Consider the following 13,779-nt stretch of genomic DNA (forward strand, 5'->3'; position numbering starts at 1 on the left):
GTCTTACAACTAAAAAGATAATGATGTAAAATTGACCAAAATTCTACATTTTCTAGTTCATTTTTATGCTCTACACCAATGTTACCAAAGTACCCACCTTTTCTTTGGATGTTTGATTACTGTTTTGACTCTCAAAGTATAGCATTCATGCAAATGCTATCATGCTTGCAATACAGCAACTGGCTTTCACTGGAGTATCAGCATGTGCATTGCCAACGTCCACTTGTTTATTACATGATGAAAAGCAGTTAATGTGATCATCACCAGTTTTTGCTCATGAGTCATATCTTCAACAAACCTATTCTTGGCATGAATGACTGGCCGACATTACAGACCTATCACAAAGATGAACACACTTTGATAACACTAAAAACCAGGAAGGAATGGGTAAAAGTGTGACTTATCCCATAAATAACCTCAGGAAATGCTTCAGAGGTTTTAGGGTTTTTTTGGGTTTTTTTGTGCAACAAGGGACAAATCACCAAGAACTATCATGAAGAATAACAGCAAGCCCTGGAAATGAAAGTGTCATACCTCTGAGACAAACAATAAAAAAGGCTGTTTAGAAGCCAAAGGGTTTCACTAAAAATGTCCTTTACTCTGTTGATTCACTTTCGCTTTTTCAAATTGATGTATTAAAAAATGCCAACAATGGCAATTTTATAAAACATCCTTACTTCGCTGCATCCATTTCACTACTGAATTTTTGCACAGTGGCACTAATTACCTATACTACAACGGCTGCATGGACACTCGTTAAAGTATATTTGACCTTATTTACCACATGAATCCTTGTTTCTTCTCATCAGAACAAGCTAAACAGGGTTGCATACTGACAGATGAAGGAAATGTGTGACGAAGAAGCGATCTAGCAGTCACTGTTTCACATACGATCTTCTCTCTTATCCATCTGTTGGCTATACCCAGGAACTCTTCCAATTATTTTTTAGTTGAGGTTTGCTGTGAGATTTGCTTTTGAATGTATGCTCCACAGTAATGTCTCTGTTCTGAGTGATGACTGCATAACAAAGTGTGCCTCCAACACCATCCCAAAGACATTTGACAGCTCAAACAATTCTACAGTGACAAATAAATATTTAATATATTCTGTATACAGGTTTGACAATGTATACATTTAAAAAAGTCTGCTTGCATTGTCAGTTTTCTGAAATGATCATGATCTTTGTTTACCTTGAAATGTTCAAAAGGTAAAAATGCAGCTTGTTAAAAGGGGAAATGATAAAAATATATGTTGCCGCTGTTTTAATTTCTATATTGTAGACAGAAATGGCTATTGTACCAGACCAGGGTGGTGCTGGGAATTCAGTCCTGAAGGACTGATGCAACTGCAATGATTCTTATTGACAAATTTATTTTGCATGAATTTATGATATATACTTTTTTAATGATAAGTTAATTCATTTTATAAGATTCTGACAAATGAAGAAGTTATATTTTGCACCCATTGACAACACAATGCTTCCTTGCAATGGCAAAAAAAAAGGTTTCAGGTTTAGAATTTGAATCTTTTCAGTTATTTTTCCTGATAACCAATCAAAAGTAAAAATGAAACAAATCAGAAGAAACAAACTTATGTAAGTAGAGAGCACCCACAAGCATCTGAGTCTTTCTCAGCAGCTCCCATTGGGAGATTATTGAAACGCTTTAGAGTTGGTCTGAAGCTCCTAGGGCAACCCACTGTCAGAGGAGGAAGAACTTAATGCAGGATGGGAGGGGTGTTCGCTGGTTAACATGAATTCGATTGGCCTCATTTTTTGCTGTCTCATCTGAGGAGTGCATGTGGAGATGTGGGCTGTTGTCTTCCTGTTCAGCATTTCCTCTGATCCTTCTCTGTGCAATCTTCATTTTAAAGAGACTTAAAAAAACATCCTAAATCATTTCACGTTGTACTGTGTTCAGTGCAGGATGACCAGCCAGGTGGCTTTTTGATATCCTTGTTATGCAGCCCATTGAAACAGTAAACTCAAGAGCGAGCAATGAAGTTACCCAATCAGCATTCTTTCGTTCAGGAGAAAAATGTTGAGGCGACCAATGAGCATTCCTATCTGTGACCCTAGTTGTAAAGTTGGATGTATAGCAACAACTGTCACCATAACTGCAGGAATTTTGTGCTCGACTGGCACAGTCAAGGGTCAGAGTCTAGATTCATGTATACGAGCAACTACATCAAAAGTGGCTCTAAGACCATATTTATGATGATATTCTAATGTGTATTGTTTGAATTTTCTTCACTGCAAATTTGAAGCTAAGAAATACGTAGTTATGGAGAAATGAACAACAACGTCTTGAAGTAAAAGGAGCTATGAGTTACCTCAACATCAACTATGGTTAAAAATCACTCCATACATATTTTAACCACCAGCACAACCTCACTTCAAGTTCAGAGGTATCACTGACTTTAAGACTGTATTTGGACGAAGTCTTGGCTTTATTTTCTCTCAACCATGAAATGAATACTGAGCAGCAACCGGGCACAAGACCAGATGCCTTCAAGTGCCACAAAACAACCACAAAGAAAGTCCATTCAACTGCAAAGAGATGAAAAATGAGCAGACAGACTGACTGCACAGAGACACAAAGAAGCACAAACTTACCACAAAGATACATTAACATATGGGAAAATAGACATGTGAAAATTACTTAAAGAAAAGGTTCAATACAACTTCAGTAACTTTTAAAACAGTCTTAAGGGCTGGTGAAATGACCACCGACAAACTCACTCCCAAAGACATATATATATATATATATATATATATATATATATATATATATATATATATATATATATATATATATATATATATATATATATATATATATAATCCTCAAAACACACACAAAAAGCCACGGACAGAGACTAAAATACTAGAAATACATGCAAAATGACAATAAACCATAAAGAAAGTTAGACATTACAGTGTGTAAAGGACACAAATTAATAACAATAATGCCATGAAGATATTTATATATATATGTATATATATATTTATATATATATGTACACACACACACATATAATGTGACATATATATATATACACATACAGTGAGATAAAAGATTATCAGAAAAATAATAAATGTGTCAAGAGACTGTAGGAAAAAAACAGAACAAAAAAAAAACCAAACAGAACAGATTCTGGCTTTTTCAGAATCTGTGCTCAGGAGGCCTGAGTATGCTGTTCTATTCTATTCTATTCTATTCTATTCTATTCTATTCTATTCTATTCTATTCTATTCTACAAATGTTTCCCATTAGTTAAAGAAGCCCAGGTTCAGAACAGACTTTGGGAAGCTGATTGAAGTTCATCTGTTATCTGAAAGACTGTCAGCTACGAGAAGTCTTGTGACGCACACTCAATTCAAAAACATGTTATAAGTAAAATGGTTATGCTAAAATGACCCTCTCTATGATTTCTCTTGATTTGGCCACCTGTCCAGAGTTTGGGCTGCCTTTGCCAACAGCCATCTACTTATATTCCAATAGTATCAAAGTACTGTCTTTTCTGCTCATTTTCTTCTATCATCTATCCATTTCATCTGGCTCGGGGTCACCAGGGGAGAGACTCTAGAGTTGATCCCAGCTGAGTCAGGTCAACCAGGCACTGCGAACATAGCAAGAGAGACAGTCTCACACATGCACACTTGTGAGAATTTGCCATCAAATGCAAGTTTTGGAACAGTGGAAGAAAACTGAAGATAACCCATGCATGTGGAATTGTTGGCTGTTTCTCTTTAAAGATGCCTTGAAGTGGCTGCACAGTATTTAGAGCTATAGAAGCAAAATTGAATTGAACCCAGAAAGATTCCCTCCAAACTGGAGTCAAACAAGGATTACTTGCACTGGGAGGCGGGTTCCAACCACTACACCACCATGCAGACCTAAAACATTATTTTTCACATCAAAATATTTACTGTTGGGATCAATAAATAATGTTATCATAAGTGTTGAACATTGGTGCTTCATGTTGGCCTTTAATTTTTGTTGTTGAAGAAACTTCAGAGTACCAGGGTTGCCAGATCTGATTCAGTGTTTCCAGCCCAAACACAATGTAAAACTCAGGCCAAATCTCAATCTCATGTTAAAATACTAAAACTCTTATTTGCATAATAAAGAGCACGTCATAAGCACATAACTGCACCAAAAAAGTAAAGACAAAAGGCAGCACAAACAGGATCATCACACAATGCAATCAGACAACAGACTGCAAAAAAGTTATCCAATAGTAACATGAAACACTAGCAACCAAACACTGAAATCCATATTTCAGCAATTAAATTAATAATAAAAAATTATGCGGGCTGACTCGTCTCTGACACACACGTGGATGTTTACACATACAACAGAGACATTAACCAATAAAATAAGTGAAAATAGCAAATTCTAGCCAATCACAGTCATGGTGTTATCATATGGTCAATCTGGCTGAGTGGTGCATTGGGGGGATTTGGAAGTGAGTGTAAATAGTTACTAAAAACACTCCGAATACTGTGAAAATCAGCCCAAATTTTATCAACCCCTTCAATGCTATTTTTTTCAGCCTAAAGTGTTCAAAAGAAGCCCACTTGGGCGGAAACCCGCCCAATCTGGCAACACTGGTGAGTACCCCGGGCGGCAGGAGGCGGTGTGCTCGGTACTGCTTCGCTTCTTTCCTGCCTGGTTCGTATCAAACTGCGGACTGAGGAGCACCGCTGGAGCCGGACTCACTTCTCCCAAACCGAAGGGGTTTTGTGCCTTTCCATTCAGCCGCTGTTGTGTTAGCGGAGCTCTTCTCGGCTGCGGTGCAAACCCGCTCGCAGACACCGCCGGCTGTCGGGAGTTCACACGGTCGTCTGGCCTCATTCATCGAGCAGCCTTCGCGTCCGACTGCGCTTCCGCCATGTTGAACCGATTCAAGTTGTGAGTGACTGCCGGGACCGAAGTGACAAGCCCCAGAAACCGGACTAGGTAGAGTCAGGGGGCTGTTACCGCGCCGGTGACGCAGGAAAAACACCCAGAAGCTGGGGAAAAACGTAGGAATAAAGATCGTTCTCGTAGCAGGTCTGTGTCCCGCGGAACTGTCAGCTATATAGGCCACGTTTATGTAATATACGACGACACCAACGTTGAAGGCTGGACGTAGCCCGTGAATAGAGGGGAAGTCATATCAAATTCCTGGTGAGTTGTTAGCTAACTAGCTCTGCTGATTGTTAGCTGGCTACCATTAGCGTCAGCTGGTGTGTGTGTGTGTGTCTGCTGTGTGCAAGGTAACGTTACTGCATTCCTGATCGCTGCTACTATACACTTGTCGCCTGTTTATTCCTCTGTCAACGACTCTTTGTTGACTATCTGACGATGTCAACGTGAATAAGCTGCATTTCACGGTACATACACGCTCTTGTTTAGTTATATTAGCTTATACTAGGCTAACGCTAGCTCCCTGCAAGTGCTCATCGACACCGTCTACTGACTGAAGAGCAAGGTTTCCTTTTAACGTCTCATGTTTACAACTTAGCGAGATTAAAATGTCATCCACCCGCATTTTTAAAAGCTGTATTCGGAAAGCCTTCATCAGAACACGATAGCTTGCAAAATTTCGTGGCACATGGGCCTCGGCGGTATCATTTTCAGTTTCTTTCAGCTGAGTTATAACTTAGCGTCAGGCGATACGGGTCAGAACACTTAGTCCAGTTTCAGGAAATAGCCGTCTTCCCTGTCACTAACATTCAGCGTTATCAAAGATAGCTAGCGATTTGAACTTATTTTGAACGTTGGGGTGACAGCAAAGGGACATCTAGGTTAATTGGGGGCTGATTATTCTGTAGGTTGACGGCCGATTAATTGTCGGGTCATATCAGAAAGCGGCTTGTCAAAACAGAGACGTTAGCGGTTATCTCCTCTCACACAGGAGCTAACGGCTAGTAACTGTTTAGACTGCTCCCTGTTAGCACAACCGATGCTCGTTGCAAATGGCGTTATGGAATCGCAGGCGGTCAGCGCAAAAAATAATGTTAATTTAGCAAGAATCGTTTGTTTTGATCGTGTTATCATTGCCGTGGTGCTCGCTGATCGTGCAGCCCCGGCTTACGGACTAAATGTAACGTCGGGCCCGGCGGAGTATCGAGGCCTGTGTGTCTCTGGTCGTCGAGGCCTTCACCGCTCCGCTGTCTGGGCGGATCGCCTTGCAGGCTAACGATAGTGCCGCAGCTAGCTAGCAGCAGGCGTTTAACTACCTAAACCAGCAGCTGTTTAATGGGAGCTGTCTGCGCTGGTTTGTAAGGATACTTACCCAATAGCACCGTGTACTTTGGTAATCGTGACAAACTTTAACCAGTGACAGCGATCTAACATGGTGCTGGTGTACAGACAGATCTCCAGCAGCAAAACAATTGTGAGGTAAATCAAGCACATCAGAGACAAGAAACCCTCAAGAGTATTACATATGTATTGCATAAACAATGGTCTTAAAATGTCGAAGCACTTGTGAAAGAAACATTGATATATATTGTGAAGATCATAGACTGTGGAAATCCACATGCATGCATTTATGGGGTGTAGAGACATTTAAAACACAGACCATTGTTTGATGACTTCAAGATTCTAAAAGCTGAGGGTTTAATTGAGACTGCAGGATGAGAAGGCTCAGCACCCCAGGTTGTTGTAAATGGCAATGCTCAGAGGTTAAAGGGTTTGAAACGTGCTTGGGCATAAGTCCAAGGGGGGCCTGAACAGTGATCAGCAAATTACAGTCCTAAAAAAAAGTGGAAATATTCTATTTTTAAGATTTTTGTGCAACATTTACTACAAGTTGCAGTTTCTGTACCCCCATGCAGGGTACAGTGTCCTAATGAGACTATATAAAAGTGTGAATGGCATTTATATGATTGACACTGAAAGACATTGACCTGGCTTTGTGAAGCCTGTGTAGGTGTATGAAAGCAAAGTCTGGATGGCCATGTTTGTTAAAGCAAAGGTGACTTTTCTAAAATATCAGCCACACTTCTGAACCTTTTTGATTTCTATTTTTGGATGGGAGAAGCCTGATGGTATGACATGCTGGAAAAGAGCAAACATACTTTCAGATTTGTGTCATTTTGAAGGTGTTTTATGATAATATTTAGCAGATTGTTTGGCAGATGCATCTGTAAGGAAGACTTTTTTAAATTACCACTAACGTTTGGCACGTACAGCCCATCCTTGTCACCTGTTGGTATATAATCTCACAAAAGATAAAACAGACCAAGCTCGTTAATTAAGTTTTAGATATTCCCAATGTCTTTAAAAATACGTAATGACAAGAAAAGGACTGTCAAAGCAGTAATGGGTGGAAAAAAAGATTTCACACAGCAGGTGCAGCCCATCATTTGTAATATCTTGTTTAGGTAACCCTTTCACCATAAAGGTACAAAGTGCTGCTGTTAAAAAGCATGAAATAGTAAAAGTCAACATTTTTCCTTGTAATTGTTGTACATACAGTACGGGAGCTGTTAAGCAGAATGGATCATTGTGGAACAAGTGTCAGATTTCTAGGGAGCACAACTGTGCAGCCAACAGAGTGATTAGAGAAGTTTTATACGCATTAGTTTAGATCTTTAGCCACATCTATTGAATGGGGTTTTTTTTCTGTAAATGTTGCTTTATTTTTCAGGTAATCGGTGATCTTCTTCTTTTATATCATCGGGGATTTGAATTTACCATGAGAAATTCACCTGCAGCGTGAAATACTAATCTCGTGGATGACTCTGTCTACACAGGTTGTTTCATGTTTGTCAAAGAGGACAGAACAGCAGAAAGAATATTCCTATATGTGGTATTTTTACACTTAAATATGTTGTGTGCAGTTTTTTCACAATGTGTATGAAATACAGCACTTGAATTTTTTTTTTTTAAATTCCGGATCTGTCACTGGTGTGTAGATCTTGATGAACATTAGGTTGAGCTGGTTTTGACAAGTGAGATCAGTTTGGATAAGGATGTCCTTGTTTCCTGGCTGCAGTTTGTGTTCTTAACTATACTGATGCTTATAGGTGGTACTTACTGAGAAGAAATCTTCGGTTTTTCTTAAATTAATTTAAATTGTCTTCATACAGTTGTGTATCTTTTTGGGATTAATGACAAGCGTTTCAGTGGATGGTGGCTTTGGTTTCACTTTTTGTGAGTAAACAGGACATACCTTTCTTCCACAAAGATTTCAGTAAAAAACAGCTTTGAAGCTGAACTGGCATTGAACTGAAATCTACAATATTTTCAAACCGGAAAACTGAAAAGTGGGCATTTGATGGGAAGATATGTTTGCCAACAAATCAGTTTTCAAACCAAAAGTTTAATAGTTGAATAAAAATACAGATGTCACGGCAGCACAACTTTAGATATTTTTAAAAGGTCTGTTTTATGAATTTGTCTTTTCTTTCCTCAGGAGCAGTTGCGAAATGGAAAAATGACCCCGTTTTAGATCAAATCTGAGTACCATTTGTAACGAGAGCTGAGGTCTGACTGTTGGAAAGTGGCTCTAAAAGGATGTATTTATTTTCAGGATTCTGATGGCAGTGCCACGTGGTTCACCTGCCTTGGTGTAATTTTACCCATAACCTTAACTTTTAAAGGCACATTCCTGCCTTTTTCTTTTGAAATCAGCTGTTATCTGATTGCTCAAAGTTTATCACTTGGGTGTGTTTATGCAAGGATGTTGTCATCAGCCACATTTGGTTTTACTGTTTAGACAAAAGCAAGAAAATATTAAATAAAAGCCTGTATTTCTCCCCAGTGATGGTGATGAAATAACCTTGAATTCTAGCTGTAAAGTTATGAACCTTTTCAGATTGGAACCTTATGTAGCATCTGAGATCATGAACAGTCCCAGAAATTACTGTCAGAACACCAAGACCTAAATTGTAATTACCTGCATTGGTGAATTATTTCATGAAAGTGAGAGAAGTCACAATCATAAGATTGCTCAGAAATATTTGGTGTTATTAATAATTTTATCACACAAATTCTGATCATTTGTCGTGCCACAGGTCTTCTTCACCGTCTCTTCTGCTTGAGACATCAGTTGTATCTAACCATTCATGAAGTCGGGAGGTTTTCGTGACATTTCACAGTGAGATTTATCAGACAGTGTCAGAAAACAATGGTTTAGGTGATCGAAGCGGACAATGACTCAAAGCACACATACAACAGCACAAAAAGGAGAGCTTGAAAAGGAAAAAGGACTGCTCCACACTGGTCAGCAATGAGTCCTGACCTGAATGCCACTGAAAACAGAGGGAGAGCTGAAATCTCTTGATGCCAAAAAGGTCTCCTGCAAATCAAAAAGAGCCCAAACACAGACAATGACGGAGTGACAGACATTCACAGCAGACAGGTGCAAGAAACTGCCAGGTGGCTTCAGAAACTAATAACCAGTGGAGGTCTTCCGTAGATTTATTTAGTTGCGCAACTGGTATTGTAAATGTTAACACATTTTTTTCCATTAAATCTGGAAGTTTTTCTTTGAGATAGTGACGTTGACAGAAGTGGGACTTGGATGGGTTCCAGTAGTGTCTTCACAGTGATGGTTTGGGACTTTTGTTCACAAAATGCAACAGTCTGTCAGCTTTGAAATCAAAGAGGTTTTGGCAGATTAATTTTTTGATTAGATGAGATTATTCAGCGTCCCTCGAGTTTGAGCACACTATTCAAGTGTTTATTGCCTCAGAGCTTTTTGTCTGGTTTTGGAGCTTCTGCGAGATTAAACTTGAGCAACAGCTAGGCTGCAGTTTTGTTGTCGGGCCGGATGGTTATTGCTCCGTGGTCTGCTGGTCCGTAAATATGCACAGGAAACATCTTAGGTCAGAGTGTCAAACATAAGGCGTCCACTCGATCCCACAGAATGACACTGCAAAGCATAAAATCTACAGACATGAACCTCAACAGAGAGAGTGACACAGCAGTAAGAGCTGATTGTGAGTGAACATTAGCATCCTAGCCATACTGTGAGAGTGAGTTGTGAAAACCTGATGCTTTTGTTTGGATCTATTAGGCTGAACAGAAAGAGCGAGTTAAAACTCATGTTGCAGCTTTTGATGGAACACAGTTTAACAACACAAGATGTTTTTTTTTTTTTTTGGACATGTTAATATAGTTTGCACCAGGGGACCTGAAATAAATGTCAAAATATCAAAATTACTTATTTTTCTGTAACACTTTTAATTTCTTCAGGTTTTACACAAGGAAAGATTTCATGACATGCAGATGTTTTTGTTTTTCCAGTGAGACAAAGAAGAGCTTTTACAGTTATTTTGAAAGATATTCTGCAAACATTTTGCCAGTCTTCTCCATTTGAGATCAAGCATGTGAAGTATCAAGTATGTGAACCCTGAGCTAAAATGGATTTTGCCCTGTGAGGTTTAATGATGTAGTTTCTGTCTTAGGCTTTGTTAAAAGCATCATGTCATGAGTTAATGCTGGATATTGTAAATTGAATTGCATTGAAAATTTTCTTCAGCATTAAAGGTGCTGTAGGCAGGATTCAGCATCTCCGCCATCTTGCTTAGGGTTACCTAAGCAAGATGGCTATTTGACCCATCTAAGAGGGCGATTTGAAACCCAGCACAGCCAATCCTGTCCTGTTTTCTGACATCACGCCCTTACGCAAGTTAAGCCCCTCCCACATGAACGTGCGACGAACGCCCCTCGACCAATCACGGTTAGAGCCTCAGGGGCACTTCTGATTGGTCAAAGATACCTGGAGCTGTCGAGATTCCTTTTCAGCTCAGAACAGAGACAGATGGAAACGCTGCGCCCTCGCGGTAGTGCAGTTATGCTACACTCCTAAAGGATTATCAATGGATACTCTAACATTTAATCCAAAGAAAACAGAAAAATTAGCATTGACTAGCAAAATCCTGCCTACAGCACCTTTAATCCTTTGTAGATTAGTCATACTCTGTAATCAAACGTATTGTGAGGTGACCAGTGATTGTTAAACAAGCTCAGTTCATATCAGCTGATTTTGTTTCTGCAATGCAAGCTTTTTATTGATCCTGTGTGTAACTTAACAGATCAGCTCATTATTCTGACCTCTGTCCCTCCTCCTTATTGCAGGTTATGCAATGGTCTCAGCAGCACATCCAGATCTCCAGGTGCTTGTGTCCCTCTCTCGTGTGCTCGGGCTCTCTTCCCTCCGCTCTACAGCTGAGGTGGCTGTGATTTCCCTCCTGGTCAGCGCTCCCTAAGAGGCCAAGATTGCCAAGATCTGCCCCGTGGCGAGCATGACGGCCACCACGCGTGGCTCTCCGGTGGGGGGCAATGACAGTCAGGGCCAGGGCCAGGCACCTGATGCTCAGAGCCAACCCCCACTGCCACAGAACCAGGTCAGTGTCATGTCTGGAGTAAAGACTCCCTATGCTTCCTGCAGGACCCCTGGCATTAAAATCCATGTAAAAGGAGGATTCGGCAGCACAGTGTTTGTTTTGACTTTTTTTTTTTTTTTTGTAAATCGATTTAGCCTTTCTTACCATGATTGCCTGTACCTAACCACACACACATACCCATGGGGATGAAAAAGGGGGCCGAGGAGGGAGCGGAAAAGGGGGGAGAGAGAGAGAGAGTGAAGGCGAAGCATCAATGAACAGAGCCTCCTGAGTGATGGATAAAGGATGTGTGTGTTTTTGTGCATGTGCAGGCCTGTGTTGGTTAGAGATGAGCCGTGGTGAGACGTGAGAGGCAAGCTGCCTATGTAGGTCAGCCAAGCAGAAGGAGCCTTCACCACACACCCCCACATTTTATATTTCTCAGTTATGCATCTCTTTTGACGATGTGTATCCCTCCTTTACTCTTTATTCACAGCTGCTCACGCCACTGCTGTGGTGCTGAAACACTCATTAGAAGAGGGAGGAAATAGAGACGGGAATGGTCCCGGTGCTTAAATGCACATTTAAAGATACACATTATTTCCTCCCTTTCTCAAACACTCTGCCTCCCAGTGTCTTTATTTGACCATGTAACACAGAAAAATACTCCTACCTACGAACACATTTATAAATGGAACACATCAGCCCTCACTTTCTGTCTCCCCGAGTTTGACATGGATGAGATGTGTTGCTTTGTCTGCCAGAATGGGATGGTGTGATGACTTGAATGCTTGACTGGTATCGTAAAAAAAAAAAGAACCCTTTCAGGTAGGATAGCTTTACCTCTACTCGGGCTGTAACGGTACACAAAAGCCACGGTACAGTACGTACCTCGGTGTAAGGGTCACGGTTCGGTACGTTTTTCGGTACAGTAGGGGAAAAAGTAACAAAAGCTCACAAATGTACCAGAATATTTTTCCCAAGCTTTCCCATGAGACACATTATTGGCCCAGTTTACATGGTGTTTTTTCAATCTGATTGTAAACAATCGCATTAAACGCGAGTGTATTCATGTACAGCATACAAAGCGTCCACGATGAATCCTCGTTTACAAGGACCCTGGGTGAAGCGGATTATACAGCGTCCTGTGACATGCGCACAAAGTCTCACGAGGAACTTCCAGGTCTTCCTCTCTGCAGCAGCAGTCCTCAGCGCCGAGCAGAGTGTTTTTATCTGCTGATATCTGCTCTAATAATGTCCCAACATCTCCATGATACCTGCTGAAGGAGCAGCTGCTCCCCTGGCCGGAGCACCGCCGCGCCGGGTGCCACGTCTCGGTGTGAGCTCTGCTCCGCATGCCGATGTTTCGAATTAACTGATGCCTGTGTTAATTTGTGACCAATACATGACTGAAACATGTAGTTGTTGTGGCGAATGTCGGCTATCGACAGTTACAGTGAGTGTGTACGTTTAAAGTCTTTTGTGAGTCTTACTTTAACAACTGCTGTAATCAGCCTGTGTTTACACACACCTCTGCCGTCACTCGTTAACACGGGAACCAGTTAATCCATAACACCAGCCGGCGATCGCTTGTATTCTGCTATGGAGCTCTTTATACAACTCGCTGTTGTGCGATTTGGTTCCTTCTCGCCTCTCCAGTGTTTTTTCTGTCGGGGTTTTTGTTAAAAAGTGTTTTTCCACCACCATGGCGTTCTTCTGCTGGTTTTGACTGTGCTGCTTCCTGTTTACTGGCACGTCACACATCACTACGTATGAGGGAACGCATGCGGAACAAATACTCCCCCATTTAATCCGCTCCGCCACTCGCTGCATCTCTCATTCCGCTTGTACTTTCTTCTTCGTTTGTTCATGTTTGGACCTGCTTGTTCTTCTTCTTCGTCTGTGGTAATGGTGGTTGCCGGCAGCTTTTAGGCTCATCACCGCCATCACCTAAGATTGGAATCAGGACTCGTTTTTTTTTTTTTTTTTACTCACTTGTGTATTCGTCGTGTGATTGTGTGTACCGACCCGTGACCCGACGGATACAAATACCGTTACACTCCTAGCCTCTACACATGTATAAATGTACAGTTACAAACTACAACAATAGAAATGCAACTGGCAACCTGTCCATTTCTTAAATCTATACTAAAATCAATCTTTCAGGTGTTGGGGGCTTTAATATGGTTCATTAAGACCACAACCCATTCACACATTTTTGATTGTATCCATACTTTTTGACAGTAGCACACAAGTAATAAGGACAGTTGTGTTGCCAAACAAGCTTGTTAGTGAAGGACCAGAGGAGCATTCAGTTAAACAAAACAAACACTGCGTCAGCTAATAGGCTAAGAAATCTCTCCCTTGTCGCCATTTCAGCATTACTTTCACACCCAGAATGATGGTTTTAACATGCAGTTGAACCTGTTTTGTATTTCTGCAGGATATG

At 40.8% G+C, this 13,779-nt stretch overlaps 1 protein-coding gene across 7 annotated transcripts in view; it reads left to right on the plus strand.

Moving 5' to 3' along the window:
- The first annotated feature begins 4,690 nt into the window (after window positions 1-4,690).
- The window catches only part of usp9 (ubiquitin specific peptidase 9), a 38,151-nt gene continuing 29,062 nt past the window's right edge, over window positions 4,691-13,779 (plus strand). For 4 of the 7 annotated variants that reach the window (XM_030111167.1, XM_030111169.1, XM_030111172.1 and 1 more), the window contains exons 1-2: window positions 4,691-5,175; window positions 11,083-11,351. In XM_030111167.1, coding sequence (XP_029967027.1) covers window positions 11,250-11,351 — 102 coding nt within the window. In that variant the 5' untranslated portion in view covers window positions 4,691-5,175; window positions 11,083-11,249. Of the gene's footprint in view, window positions 5,176-5,262; window positions 5,382-11,082; window positions 11,352-13,779 lie in introns of those variants that run through there. The other 3 variants (XM_030111170.1, XM_030111171.1, XM_030111168.1) reach the window with 2 other exon arrangements.

This window comes from Salarias fasciatus, chromosome 16 (genome assembly GCF_902148845.1).
Source record: "Salarias fasciatus chromosome 16, fSalaFa1.1, whole genome shotgun sequence".
In the NCBI taxonomy this organism is placed as follows: Eukaryota; Metazoa; Chordata; class Actinopteri; order Blenniiformes; family Blenniidae; genus Salarias; species Salarias fasciatus.